The 14,952-nt window shown below is 48.4% G+C and overlaps 1 protein-coding gene across 2 annotated transcripts in view; it reads left to right on the top strand.

Annotated features, from left to right (window-relative positions):
• The first annotated feature begins 2,756 nt into the window (after positions 1 to 2,756).
• Positions 2,757 to 14,952, top strand: part of XPNPEP3 (X-prolyl aminopeptidase 3) — a 34,699-nt gene continuing 22,503 nt past the window's right edge. Inside the window, exons 1-3 of one of the 2 annotated variants that reach the window (XM_075573879.1) lie at positions 2,757 to 3,255; positions 5,048 to 5,164; positions 6,328 to 6,738. In XM_075573879.1, coding sequence (XP_075429994.1) covers positions 3,210 to 3,255; positions 5,048 to 5,164; positions 6,328 to 6,738 — 574 coding nt within the window. In that variant the 5' untranslated portion in view covers positions 2,757 to 3,209. The remainder of the gene's footprint in view (positions 3,256 to 5,047; positions 5,165 to 6,327; positions 6,739 to 14,952) is intronic. The other variant, XM_075573878.1, reaches the window with a different exon arrangement.

Raw genomic sequence — 14,952 nt, 5'->3', positions numbered from 1 at the left:
CTAGTTCTTTGAGCATTTCGCAGTGATGTGTGTTGTAGTTGCATTGGAGAACAAAATGGCATATTGAATTGTAGAGGGTGTCAAGTTTGCCAAGGTGGGTTTGGGGTGCCGAGCCATGTACTATGTCCCCATAGTCAATAATTGGCATTAGCATCTGCTGTGCGATACGCTTTCTGACCAGCAGGCTTAGGGAGGATTTATTCCTGTAAAGTACACCTAGTTTGGCATAGGTTTTGGATGTCAGGGTATCAATGTGCATCCCAAATGTTAAATGGGAGTCAAACCATAAGCCCAGGTATTTAAAACGAGTGACAGGAGTTAGGGTGGTGTTAGCGTTGGTTTTAATATGGAGCTCAGTCATTAGAAGCTTTACAAATTTAGTCTTGGTCCCAAATACCATTGTTACAGTCTTGTCAGTGTTTAAAAACTGTTTGTTTTGGGAAATTCAAGTTTCAAGTCTCAAAAAGTCAGACTGACGTATGTGTTGAAGGTCAGAGAGGCTATGGCTGTGTGCATATAGGATTGTGTCATCTGCATACATGTGTATTGAGGCTTCCTTACAAGCTGTGGGAAGATCATTGATGAACACTGAGAAGAGTAGGGGCCCCAGAACAGAGCCTTGCGGGACGCCACAGGTGATATCCAGGGGGTTGGAGTTAGAGCCTGAGATGGACACATGTTGGGATCTACCTGATAGGTAGGAATGAAACCAGTTTAAAGCATGCTTCCCTATTCCAGAGCTCTGGAGTTTGTTAAGCAGGATAGCATGATCAACTGTGTCAAAAGCCTTTGCAAAATCTAGGAATACTGCACCAGTGAGTTGTCCCCGTTCCATTCCACACTGGATTTCATGGCAAACTTTTAGCAGGGTAGTTACGGTGGAGTGTTTGGGGCGAAAGCCACATTGGAATTGGCTAGGGAAATCTGTCTTGGTATAGTAGTTACTTAATTGGGAGTGGACACATTTTTCCATGACTTTGGATAGGATTGGGAGAAGAGATATTGGTCTGTAGTTTGAGACAGTATTTTTGTCCCCACTTTTGAATATTGGGACAACACTAGCAGTTTTCCAGGTCTTAGGGATTTGGCCTGCAGACAGGATAGAGTTGATTATGGAAGCAATTGATTTGGCGATGGCTGGGGCACCAAGTCGTAGGAACTTAGGCCCATAGAAGGACAAGCCGCGCTGAGCCGTGCGGACGCTCCGCACTGAGCCCCGGCATCCTCAATGAGGATGTCTTTAGAGGGGGCTCACGCGAGCGTCTGCAGGCGTGCTGACGAGTTGGATTTTTCAGCCGACAGCCAAGCTATTTTCAGCGCGCTGTCGGCTGTTTTCAGCGCGCTGTCCAATCAGCGCGAAGCAGCGTCAACGTCACGGTGCCGTGACGTTGGCGCTGTGACATTGAAGTCGGCGCGTCACGGGCGATTGGCCCAGTGACGTCACTGCCCCGCCTCCCTCGGCCTCCCTCGGCCTCCCGATCGCGGACGCTGGCTTGTCTGCATGGGCATGAAATCGCTCATGCTTGATCAGGTGAGCATCAGCGTCCGCGCGGCTCAGCGCTGCTCCACGTTCTATGGACGCAGCCTTAGATTGCAGTAAGTCAGGTCCACATTGGCTGTTTAGATTTAATTTGGGGAGCGCTTGTGTAATCTCCTCTTCAGATACTGGGACATTGAAAATTGTGGGCAGTGTTGGGAGAGGGTGGGGCTATGTGGGTACTCTCAGAATGAGATTCAGGTTTGTGGTTTGGGCTGCGTTTCGCTAATAAGTTAGTGGCACACCCCACAAAGTAATCATTGAATGCATTTGCAATGTCAGTGGGGTTTGTCAGAGTAATATCCCCCTTAGTGATATTACTTGGTTGTTGATGGTTAGGAGGCTGGAATATATTGTTGATAACCTTCCAGAAGTTAGCTGGGTTTGATGTATTCTGGAGGAGATTGTTGGAGTAATATTGTGCTTTTGCATGTCATTTGCCTTGTGCACATATACCGCAGGCATCTGTAGTTATTAAGATCCTTATTAGTGCCAGCTACTTTGTAGCTTTTCCACAAGGCATCCCTGAACTGGTAGAGGGATATAAGGTCAGTTGTAACCCACGGAATGTGGGCCCCCCGTACCCTTATTCTGCGTAGTGGAGCATGGGAATCACAGAGTTTTAAGAACACTTTGCTCCTAGGAGGGACTGCCCCTTAAACATAAGTGAGACATTTTTAATTGTTGAAATATGCATTTCCTACTGAATTGTATACTCTACTTCTCACTGCATGAATAATAACTTTTTTTCATTAACCCTTTGGGCACCTGCAGAAACAATGTTGTGGGGGCTTGCGCAGCAGAGACTACGCCAAGCTAGATGCGATCTGAAGCGAAGGGAAACGGTGGAGGACGCCTCTTCCACTTCCGGATTAAGGGCACGCCACGGTCATCCGATGGTGCTGGGCCGCGTCCCGCAAAGGGTTAAATAAACACTTAATAACAGACACAGTAATGACAAGAAACGCTTTGTTAATGGTACTCATTGCGTTGCTATGCATTCTACTATAATCTTCCTAATTTCACATGCTTTAAACTGTATTTCAGATGTCTCAGGCAGTGAAAGGGTTAACTAGTGTAAGCTCTTAACCCTTTTGCTGCCAGAGAGGGCTCAGCAACTCCTAGCCATGTACAGGACACAGACAGGGGGCTTCTGGTTAACGCCACGCCCACTTGCGCAGGCCCCGCCCTCCCCATGGCTGTCAGGGAACTTTCCAGAATGTAGGCTGACTTCCGCAGCGCCTGCACACACACACAAAAAGTAGCCGGTAACATATCTACAAACCCTTCCGCTGCCAGAGGGGGCCTGCTACGCATTACTTGGCAGTGCGTGACAGGCCCCGGTTGTTAGCGAATGTGGTTTGGGCAGTGGATGAGCAGCGCTGTTTTCAGGCACCTAACGAGGCAGCCGGTGGGACGTAACCAAGGCGCGTCAGAACAGACGAAGGACCCTGAAGGCGTCCGGAATGTGGAATGTGAAAGGGGTGTATCTTACCCATGCATGGCAGTGCAGCTGGTGGAGGTTGGCCCATGTGACTGCTATTCTCTGCAGCTGATCTGAGGTTGCTTTTGACTTGCAGTTACTGTGTATATATAAATACACACATATAATTGTGGAATATATATAAAAATATAATATTGATATCACTTGTCTTCTGAGCTTTCTGTAGTCATGTGGTGCCCTGCCTCTGAAAAGTTCCTCCATGGCTGTGTTACAGGTCAGATATTTATTCCCTGTTCCCTTAAATGCCTCTTTTTTTTAAGAGTCACATTGCTTTACAACAGCCTAAAAATAATGTTTCCCCTTATATGATGAATGCATGGTTATAACCAATAAAGGGATTGTCCAGTGCCTTAAAAAAAAGTACTTTTATTATTTGTAAATTGTTTTGAGGCAAATTTTTTTTTTTTTTTTTTTTGAAAGATTTCTTCATTCTTAATGCCAATACAGGTAGTCCTCGCTATCCAACGTTTCACTTTACAACGAATGGTATATCCAAAGCTTTAAAATGTAATCCTATGGGCTGTTTTTCGACGCCGGAATGCGTTATCTGACGCTCACCGCCACTGATTAACATGGGACTCACTTTACAACGGTTTCACTATCCAACGCTACTTCCAGAACGGATTCCGTTGGATAACCGAGGACTGCCTGTAGGCAGAAAAGTGACATCTGTTTGTAAAATGCTGTCATTGCTTATGATAACAAAAAAATGGGATGGTAGGTTTGTATATAAAAAGCAGTTGTACTTTGATTTTCAAGAGACGGGTTGGGACAAAGCTGGTTTGATGACCTTAAAAAGAAACAGGGAATGATAGATGTGATTAGAAAAAAATAAATTAGTGATACTTCTTCATTTGGGAATGGAAAAGTAATGGGATACCATCGTAAGCTGCTGCCTTTGTCAGTTGCCCACACAATTAATTATGGATGTATCAAGTCAGTGAGTCACGAATTGGTTGGCTCTTTGGGGAATTCAATCGATCAATGTGAATATCATTATGTTCAGCGCTATATGTGAATAATAGTTTCTACTATAGAGTGGCCTAGTACACCCTAGCCATACCTCTAACCCTTTGGGTGCCTCAAGATGTAGCCGCTGCATCATTGGGCCTGACACTCCAGGGGCCTCATACCATGGTGACCACAGCCAAGCTCGCAGAGTGTTCTTTTTCTAGGGGAGATCATGTCCAGTTTAAAGGATGCCACGTTCTTGTGACCGTGCTTTGGGGGCCACGACCCTACGGCACTCAGAGGGTTAAAGCAGCAACCATTCAAATTGGACACAGTTTCTCTACTTTTAAGCGCGCAACTGAGTGCCGGGACGTCACGCTTGCAGGTAGCTGGGGCGATTCTTGTCCTGTAGGTAGACGCAACATGGAGGCGTTTCGGGGGGCGTGGCCGTGACGTCACAGAGTTGGTTCACCCTCATTGGGCGCACGCGCACTATACACGATCATATTACCCTAATGTGATTCATCGCGCAGCTCTCTCTTGCGCAAGCAGCATGGACGCGGCCGGTCTCCTTTCCACCCCTTTCACCTCTACTGCTCTCTCTCACCTTAAAACTTTCCCCTCACTGCTCCTTACCTGTGGGACTCCCTCACACTCAGTATACACCGAGCACCTTCTCTCCCCACCTTTAAGTCAAACCTTAAAACTCACTTCTTAAATAGCCCGGACTCCTGGCTATTGTCCCACACCCGCAGTCACTCCTACCCACCAGTGAGCCCAAGCACTGCCATCTACTGCACTTATTCCCTCACCTGCTGTCTCTGTAACTCTCCCATCGTGCCACTTAGATTGTAAGCTCTCCGGGGCAGGGATTTCCTATTGTCTGATCTTGTTTGCACTTATGGTATTATAATTCCCTGCACTGTATGGTCTCTTGGTAAGCGCTGAGTACACTGCGGGCGCCATATAAATGAAGATCTACATGTACCTAAAGTTTAATGAATACAGTGCACATAGAAGCATATCCCACCTGACCGCTGTCTCTTCCCCCGTAGCTTGTGTTTCCTGCGTCAGGCGCAGATTCTCCATCCAACCTGAGCTGCGGTTGAATCTTCCCAGAAGGTACCTTGGCCAACCCAGCCCTTTTACTCACCCACATCTCCTGAAACCAGGTAACGGGACCGGTCAAAGAGCCACAAAGGGGCAATCCCTCCTATGACCAAAACGTACTAATGGTAGTGACCTGTGTAAGGCTACGGCCTCAGAGGTCGCGACTGCACGCGCGCCGGAGCGTCTAGCGGCGCGTACACCTGGTTCAGCCACGAAATGAAGAGCAGGAGATCTGACGGGGACGGGGGGCACGGTCATGATGTGGCCATTGCTCCGCCGCCGCGCCAAAAGACAAAAATATTATTTTGTCCAAAGCGGTGGCGCATCGCGGCTTGTGCGAGCACGCACACACGCCGACTGGGGTCTGCCCCATAGAGGGCTGTGCCTTGTGTGCGGCGCGCAGCAGCGGCTACTGGGGACGTGGCCTAAGGGGCGATATCTGGGGGATTGATGCTGCGTTTACCCAAATCTGACAACTAGACGTATAATTAAATCCTTTTTGAGGAGCTGAGACTTGGGAGGGGGTTAGATCTCCTCTGGCTGCTGCCTCACTGTGCGTTCTACAAGAGTTTGCACAGGCAGAGCCCCCTCTCTCCTCCTCCCCTTATCTTTATTGGTTTTCTTATAAGGACGGGGGGGATAAGGGGAAAGAAAACACTTGAGTGACAAATACTGGAAGGAATGCAATGTAATTCATTATCAATTAAATAATAGCTGAGTCTTCGCTTTTAGCGCGGTTACATTCGTTTAAGGAAGCCAATTAGACTGTTAAGAATTTAACAAAAGGAGGGCGTCTTTCTACCGGGGAAAGGGGGGGGGGGGCTTGCCTCTCACATTTGATACATTCACTTCATCCAAATCTGGGGGATCACGCAGTGGTCCTGCGTTTACCGTCAGCTTGAATGGACCACAGTCCGGTAACCCACGGCGGTCCTTCCCCTTTGGCGCACGGCATTTTGCGACTGTAATGATGACACGTGACCGTACAGATGTAGCCAGCTTCACTTCTGTTGCAGCCGCGGCTTCAAACGCAAAAAGCTGTGACGTCCCCCGGCGGCGCTTCGGGTGGTCCCAATTACTTCCGAATGGGACCACCAGCAGCGAGGATTCCCTGCCACGGAAGCCACGGCTAGGATCGCGCTGCTTAGCCCATCAAACACATTTAGTGTCGTAATGTATATGCTTTATAATACAATTTATATTCCTTATTTATATTCCTTCTCAGGTGATGTGACGCCAGGGTTGACGCAAGGAGAATATGCTCTTCGTCGTCACAAGCTCATGTCCCTCATCCAGAAGGAGTCTCAGGGCCTGGGAGGGGGCACGGAACAGGCCGTCATCTTCCTGTCCAACGCCACACTCTACATGACCAACGACATCCCCTTCCCCTTCCACCAGAACAATGATTTCCTCTATCTGTGCGGCTTCCGCGAACCCGACAGCATCCTGCTCCTGCAGAGCCGGCCGGGCCAGCCGCTGCCCGCTCACACCGCCACCCTCTACGTGCCCCGCAGGGACGCTAGCCGGGAGCTGTGGGACGGCGCCCGATCTGGGGCAGACGGAGCCGTCGCTCTGACCGGGGTAGACGAGGCTTTCACGACGGAAGAGTTCAGACATGCGCTGCCCCGGCTGCAAGGTAAGCACGGCGGTTCTCCGCGCAGGTCCGCGCGCACAGAGGGGCGACCGTTAGTTGTATTTTTTTCTTACCTGGTTTTGATTTGATTTCTTAACCTGTAATTAAAAAAATGGCCGACGCGATCCGTGTTCACATTGCTACGTGTTTATTCTCACGTACTGCACACGGTTAGATAGAGGTATATGTAATGTACCATAAACAGATTGCACCCAGATTGCTACCATACTGAATTATTGTTTAGGTAGTGCCCTGCACATACACACGCGCATACACATACACACGCGCATACACATACACACGCGCATACACATACACACGCGCATACACATACACACGCGCATACACATACACACAAACAGACACGCACATAAACATGCACATACAAAGACACGCGCATGCACACACACACACACACGTACATACATACACACACACATATACACACATCTTATATTTGTGAAAGCACTGTATGTTTGTCTGCATCTTCCTGTGTCCCTAGGGGAAATCTCATTGGTCCCTTGGGCCGCCCGCCCCCGCACACCTCTCATTGGCCAGAGGCGGAGTGACGACACACACACACACTCATTGGCCTGAGGCGGAGTGACGACACACACACACACACACACATATACACACACACACTCTGTTGCTTGGCGTCACTCTCCCCCGTCAGTTGGACCGCAGCTCACCTTCCACACACCCCCCCTCCTCTCCCGGTGCCCCTCCTCTCCCGGTGCCCCTCACTCTCTCCCCCCTCCCCACCTCACCCAAATCCCCACGCTCCGCAACATCCCTAGCCGCACCATCACCCTCACCGTGCGCCGCTCCCGGAGAGGGGAAGCGCGGCCCTCCTGCTCAGCAGCAAACTCCAGGCTCCTCCCCCTCGCTCACAACGAGGAACGGAGGGGAAGCGCGGCGCGGCCCGGGCCTCCTGCACTCCCCCTCACGTGCGCCGGCTCCCGGACGGAGGGGAAGCGCTGCGCGGGCCTCCTGCCACCCTTGCCCCCCCCCCCCCCCCCGCCAGCTTCCCGAACTCACCTCCTGCCCCAGCCAGATGCCACGGGGTCAAGGTAAGTCACCCACCGTCTCCCACCCACGCACTGTCACCCAGTCACCCACACACCCACCCAGTCACCCACACACCCACCCAGTTACCCAGTCACTTTCACCCAGTCACCCACTTTCACCCAGTCACCCACCCACCCACCCACCCACTCACTCAGTCACCCACCCACCCACTCACTCAGTCACCCACCCACCCACTCACTCAGTCACCCACCCACCCACTCACTCAGTCACCCACCCACCCACTCACTCAGTCACCCACCCACCCACTCACTCAGTCACCCACCCACCCACCCACTCACTCAGTCACCCACCCACCCACTCACTCAGTCACCCACCCACCCACTCACTCAGTCACCCACCCACCCACTCACTCAGTCACCCACCCACCCACTCACTCAGTCACCCACCCACCCACCCACTCACTCAGTCACCCACCACCCACCCACTCACTCAGTCACCCACCCACTCAGTCACCCACCCACCCACTCACTTAGTCACCCACCCACTCACTTAGTCACCCACCCACTCACTTAGTCACCCACCCACTCACTTAGTCACCCACCCACTCACTTAGTCACCCACCCACTCACTCAGTCACCCACCCACTCACTCAGTCACCCACACACCCACCCACCCAGTCACCCACACACCCACCCAGTCACACACACCCACACACCCACCCAGTCACCCAGTCACTTTCACCCAGTCACCCACTTTCACCCAGTCACCCACCCACTCACTTAGTCACCCACCCACTCACTCAGTCACCCACTCACTCAGTCACCCACCCACTCAGTCACCCACCCACTCAGTCACCCACCCACTCAGTCACCCACCCAGTCACCCACCCAGTCACCCACCCACTCACTCAGTCACCCACCCACTCAGTCACCCACCCACTCAGTCACCCACCCACTCAGTCACCCACCCACTCAGTCACCCACCCACTCAGTCACCCACCCAGTCACCCACCCATTCAGTCAGTCACCCAGTCACCCGGGGGAAGCCCAAACCTGTCGTCCGCCCCCCCAAAATTACATCCCGGGCAACGCCGGGTCTCTCAGCTAGTACACTATAAACAAAAACAAGGACTAAAGCGCTAATTAAACACTTGGTAAATATTGGGATAACTCTATAATTAAACGCTAATTGCTATGCTGCTGCAGTGAGGGGACTGTTCCTTAGTCCATTTTTGATTGTAGAAAACAGGAAGAATCCAGCACAAAAATACACGAGAATGAGTTTGATGGGAAAAATAAAGGGAAAATATGTCGTGTTATACAGTTTAAATGACTGCTGTTGAGAATTTTTTTGGGGGTATTGCACTCACATTTAGTGCCTATAATATGGGCGTTGGTTCATAAGGTGAATTCCCTTTGTATCTGGTCACAGGGAAATGTTCAGGGAGTGTGTAAGAAAAAACAAAACTGGCCACACGGAGCAATATGTAGAAAGGGAATTAAAAACACTAACATTTATTTTACATGAAAATGATCAGTTTTCTGAAGGAGCGGCTCAGTGAGTAAAGACACTGACTGGCACTGAGTCTGAAGTAGGGGAACCTGGTTCCATTCCCGGTGTCGGCTCCTTGTGACCTTGGGCAAGTCACTTTATCTCCCTGTGCCTCAGGCACCAAAAACATAGATTGTAAGCTCTACGGGACAGGGCCTGTGTCTGCAAAATGTCTATGTAAAGCGCTGCGTAAAACTAGCAGCGCTATACAAAAACATGCTATTATTATTATTATTATTATTATTATAATATCAGTGCAGTGCAGGAGAATCTCTTTTCCTCACACGTCTGTCTCCGATGTTGGCGTCTGATGTCACTTCCTGTGCTGCGTCTCACAGAGTTCCTTCAGAGTCTCTGGTCCTTACTGCTTGTCACACTGGTATCTCTAGAGACACCTGTGGAACGCCCTTCCCCTCAATATCCGACTGGCACCCTCTCTTCACCTTTAGGACTCTTTTTAAAACACTCCTCTGTACCGCAGCACGTGAGTAACTCCGTGGCTGATACTATACATCTCGTGCACTGACCTTGGCCCCTTCCAGACGCACTAACCCGAACACCCACCTGTGTCTCTGTACGTTCTCCCTACTTACCACTTAGATTGTGAGCTCTTTGGGACAGGGACTCCTTTTCCTATTGTTTTTGTCTGAAGCGCTTATTATCTTTGTGTTATAATATTATGTCATATGTATAGTAAAGCGCTATATACCTGGATGGCGCTATATACCTGGGTGGCGCTATGTACATACATACACCATTATTCCAAGAAAGTTGTCCATAGTGAGGCTGTGTCCAGAGATACTTTCCCACCATGAAACTTGAGCATCTTCTTTTAATTGACTGATTTTACCTTTTGCCGTTTTCTCTTGATTTTGTTCGACCACCATATCGATCATCTTTCCTTCATCTTTCAACTTATTAAAAATGTTCTCAATTTCCCCCATTTCTCTTGCCCCGCCTTGGTTGTGTTCCCATTCCCAATCTCACATTGTGACTGTGAGAGGACGATCAGGACATTGTGATGTTTTCTGTTACAGGGATGGGAACATTACGAAGTAGTAATGGTCCCATAGGGTAAAACCAAGTTCCCTTTGCCAGTGATTGTATATACACCTGGCAGAACCAAACTTCCACACATGGAAACAATTGTTACCTTGGCCAAGGTTGATTGATTGACCTAAATTCATCTTCCATAATACAGGAGGTGTGATTGAGAATAACTTTTCTCACTTCCAGGTTTAAGTTGATGTGGCATATTCCCTGTGTGCATAGGTGAGGTGTCAATCAGATGTTCTGGGGATGTTCTTATCCATGACGTGTGTGAAGGAGTCTGGGACATAGAGAACATCTATCCATACCTACCCCTATCACTACATATAGAACTCCTTCAGTCCCAGCATAACTTATGATTGTACAGCTCACACTTGTCCATACTGCATGGGCCAAAATATGAGGACCACCACGAGAGAACAGTGGGAGTTTTTGTTCTTGCTGCTGATACCAATGATACCGGCCATTTCCCTTCTAAAAACGATGTACCTGCCATCTTTTTTTTTTTCAACTTTCATTTTTATTAGGTTTTACACATCTTACATTGTATCACAAACCATTGTATAATACCACGATGTAAATTAATTGAACATCCCCAGTGTATCTGGGGCAACATTTAAACATAAGACTGACTTGACAGACTACATGTGCACATCAGACGAGACTAACATAACTTACATGACCGGGACAGGACCGTGGGAGGCACTAGGGGAGTATTCCTGCATTTTTTGGAAAGCCAGATTAAATTGTGCAACGCTACTGGTGCGCAGAACTCTTTTTCCAGTGCCATCCATCTCCGCTTGTTTGGTTCTGAAAGCCACTGGGCAATTTGACACAATTGAGCTGCTTTGTAATATGCCAACAAGCAAGGTACCGCTAAACCCCCCTTCATTGTTGGCCTCTTTAGGATGCCTTTTGCAATTCTTGGGCATTTTTTATTCCAAATAAATGGTATGATTTGTGACTGCAGTGAGAGGATGTCAGCTTGTATGATGGGTATTGGTAGGGTTTGAAACAAATAAAGAATTCTTGGGAGGAGATTCATTTTTATACTATGAATTATTCCAAACCAGGAAATACCGTAACCCGCCCATACCCTGAGATCCTCTCTCAGTGTCTTGAGCAATTTAGGATAATTAGCTTTATATAAGGAATTATAATCGTTGGTGAGATATACCCCTAAATATTTGATAGCGGAGGTTTGCTATTTAAAATGAAAGTTCAGATCTATTCATTTTTCTACTTGCTTTAGTAGATTGATATTGAGGGCTTCTGATTTAGTCTGATTGATTTTAAACCCCGAAATTTGGTTGAATTTTCCTAGGATCGCGAAGGCATTGGGCAGAGAGGTAAGAGGTTTTGACAGCGTCAGGATCACGTCATCCGCGTAAAGTGCAATCTTATATGCCTGGTCTTTTACTGTTATACCTGCAATATCCGGACATAATCTAATGTGGGCTGCCAGGGGCTCTATACAGAGGGCGAATAATAGTGGTGACAAGGGGCATCCCTGCCTCGTCCCGCTATGGATACTGAATTGTTCAGATGGGAATCCCTGATGCCTTACTTTCGCCATGGGTCCCTTACCCAATGCTAAGATTGCGCTTAGCAGGCATCCTCCAAAGCCAAACGCTCCTAGAGTCTCTCTTAGATAAGGCCAGTCTATACGGTCAAAAGCTTTCTCTGCTTCCAGACTTAATACCATTGACAGGATCTTTTGCTTTTTGGCCAAATCAATCAAATCAATTATTCGTCTGGTATTGTCTGCCGCCTGTCTGCCTCCGATGAACCCTACTTGATCCGGGTGTATCAACCTGGGAAGGACGTTACCCACCCTGTTGGCTAACAGTTTAGAGAACATTTTGATATCCGTGTTAATCAGGGAAATGAGCCGCTAGCTCTTACAGTCTGCCGGGTCCTTGCCAGATTTATGGATCAGAGAGATAGACGTCTGGAGCGTCTGTGCCAGAAAGGAGGCCCCTGCGAGTATTTCATTAAATAATTTCAGTAAATGAGGAGCTAAGATCTTAATATATTTTTTATTGTATAGATTTGAAAAGCCATCTGGGCCCGGGGCTTTGGCTGGCTTGAGTGTCTTTATTACCTCAACTAGCTCCTCCATCTTGAAATCCTCTTGTAATATTAATCTTTCCTCTCTGCTCAATATGGGTAATTGTGCCTCCTTTAGAAAAGCCTTCAGACCCTCTTCTGTTTTTTTTTGAGTGGCTAACCTTATCTCCATTATAAAGAGTGTCGTAGTATCGTTTACATTCGGCCACGATCCCTTTAGGGCTGGAGGTAAGGTCCCCTCCTTGTGTACGAATCGATGAAATTTGATCATTTGGAAGCTTGTTTCGTAGCTTATTGGCAAGTAGAGTATCTGGCTTGTTGGCTTTGTCGTAAAACTTGCGCTTAGACCAAGACAACTCCTTCTCGGCCTGGGAGGATAGCACTAGATTAAGCTTAATTTTGGTGTCAGAGAGCTCCTTCAGAGTACCCCCCTGCTTGTTTTCCTTGTGAAGGGCAGTGAGCTGAGCCAATCTCTCCTGCAGCTTTTTTATCTGACTCTCTTTTTCGTCTAGCCGCCAAATTCATCAGAATTCCCCTGAGGGTAGCCTTTTGGGCCTCCCATAACGTGGCGTGTGTTGATGCACTACCCTCATTGATCCTAAAATATTCCTTCACCTTTTCCCCAATCTCCTCTTCTGTTGCTGGATTTTTCAGCAGAAGCTCATTAATTTTCCAGTTCGCTCCGGGTCTGTCTATTGAGCTTAGATTGCACCGCAAGCTCTACCGGTGCGTGGTCCGACCAAGAAATGTCGTAGATCCCTGTATGGGAGACCACTGGAACCATTCTATTTGGCAGTAGGAAGTAGTCTATCCTACTGTATCTGTTATGTGGGTGCGAAAAAAAGGTATACAGTATTCCCTTATTCCTGGATGTTGTTCTCTCCAGATGTCTACTACCTGACCGTCCCTTAATCCCTGGACTAATGTTAGTACGTCTTGTCTATGGGATTGGTTAGTTCTTGTGCATCTATCTAAGTGTGGGTCTAATGCGCGATTCAGGTCTCCTGCGAGGATAATATTGCCGCTCGATACTTTTTGTAGTTTGGTGAAAAAAGCCTTAAAAAAAGTCCGGAGCTTGCTCACATGGGGCATAGATGGAAGCTAGTGTAAGCGCCTGACCAGGTAGTGTTCCTGTCAGAATAAGGTATCTGCCGTCGGCGTCTGTGTATATTTTGTCAACTTGAAGCGCCAGTCTGTTATGTATCAGGATGGCCACTCCCCGTTTCTTTACTGCTGCTGGGGCCAGATAGAATGTCCTAAAGTTTTTATCCTTATATTTTGGGTGATTTTGTCTGGAGAAATGTGTTTCCTGTAGGAGGATAATACCTGCCTTCTTACGGCCTCAGTCTCTGAATGCAATTCTCCTCTTAATCGGGCTGTTGAATCCCTTTACATGATGTGTGATAATCACTATTTCATTACTCATCTGTACATGTCATCTGCCGTGCTTCAAAGTCAAGCTGGGTGCTTGTGCTGCCGTCTCTTTTTTTCGTACGCCTGCTCCTGATCTTCTCATCTCCATTCTGCTGGTAGCCAGGGTCGGCTGGGGGGGAAGGTGGACACATAGGGGGGCTGGGTACAAAACACAAAGACAACCACATTAAACACATAAACGTATTGCCCTTGGTGCCGGGGCGCAAGCGCCTCGGCCCTAGGTTCATTGCCCTTGGTCGCGGACTATCAGGGGTGGTCTAACCCAGATCTTGTCTCCTTCTCCTCCCTCCTTAGTCCCCTCAGACCAATGGACTTTGTCGGCGTTCCGGGGGTATCTCCCCTTCTCCTCCGACCGTCGGCACATACGGACTCCGTGGCAGGGCCTCTCACCCTTACCCCTCGCCCGTCCCTATAGTTGCCTATAAATAAAAGCTTCCTCAACGATTGCTGTTTTTAACCCGGCGTCGTCTTACTCCCTTGCTGCGGAGATGGAATTAACCCCTTACTCAGGGCTGTCTTGATGCACTCCCTCTTAGGCATGGGATCACCCTTGTCGATCGCCTACATCACCCCATCTGTGTCGGCCCCCTCCCCTCTCCTCTCTCTTACTGACCTTATTATCTACTGATTACCTATATTGTCCTATCTGACTACGGCTCTTGTTCTATCTCTTTTTGGTCTTATACTCTCCTTGCTGTCTTCTCCTTCTCTATCTGTCTTGGGCTTTATTACTATCTTATTTATCCTCCCATCTCTTGTCTGATCACAGTTTTCCGTTTGTCTGTCTAACCTAACTTTCCCCTTTTATTGTCCTCAGGACCCTCTTTATCTTTGACCTTACGGCTTCTTTTCATTCTTCTTTATCTATCCCTCTCACTTCCCTCTATCAACTTTCACTATTCTCTTGACCTCTTTCTCCGTTTAACTTCCTAACGTCCTTCTTCCTCTGTTGTCCTTTTCTTACCTCCTTCTTTACTTTTCCCTACCTCTCTGTACTACACTTTCCGTGTTCCTTCTTTTCTTCTCTGTCTCCGTTGTAGTCATCTTCTCTCGGCCTGCTTAGCCCTCTGTATACACTTC

Source organism: Ascaphus truei, chromosome 17, assembly GCF_040206685.1.
Source record: "Ascaphus truei isolate aAscTru1 chromosome 17, aAscTru1.hap1, whole genome shotgun sequence".
Lineage (NCBI taxonomy): Eukaryota > Metazoa > Chordata > Amphibia > Anura > Ascaphidae > Ascaphus > Ascaphus truei.
This window is presented reverse-complemented; position numbering and strand designations above follow the sequence as displayed.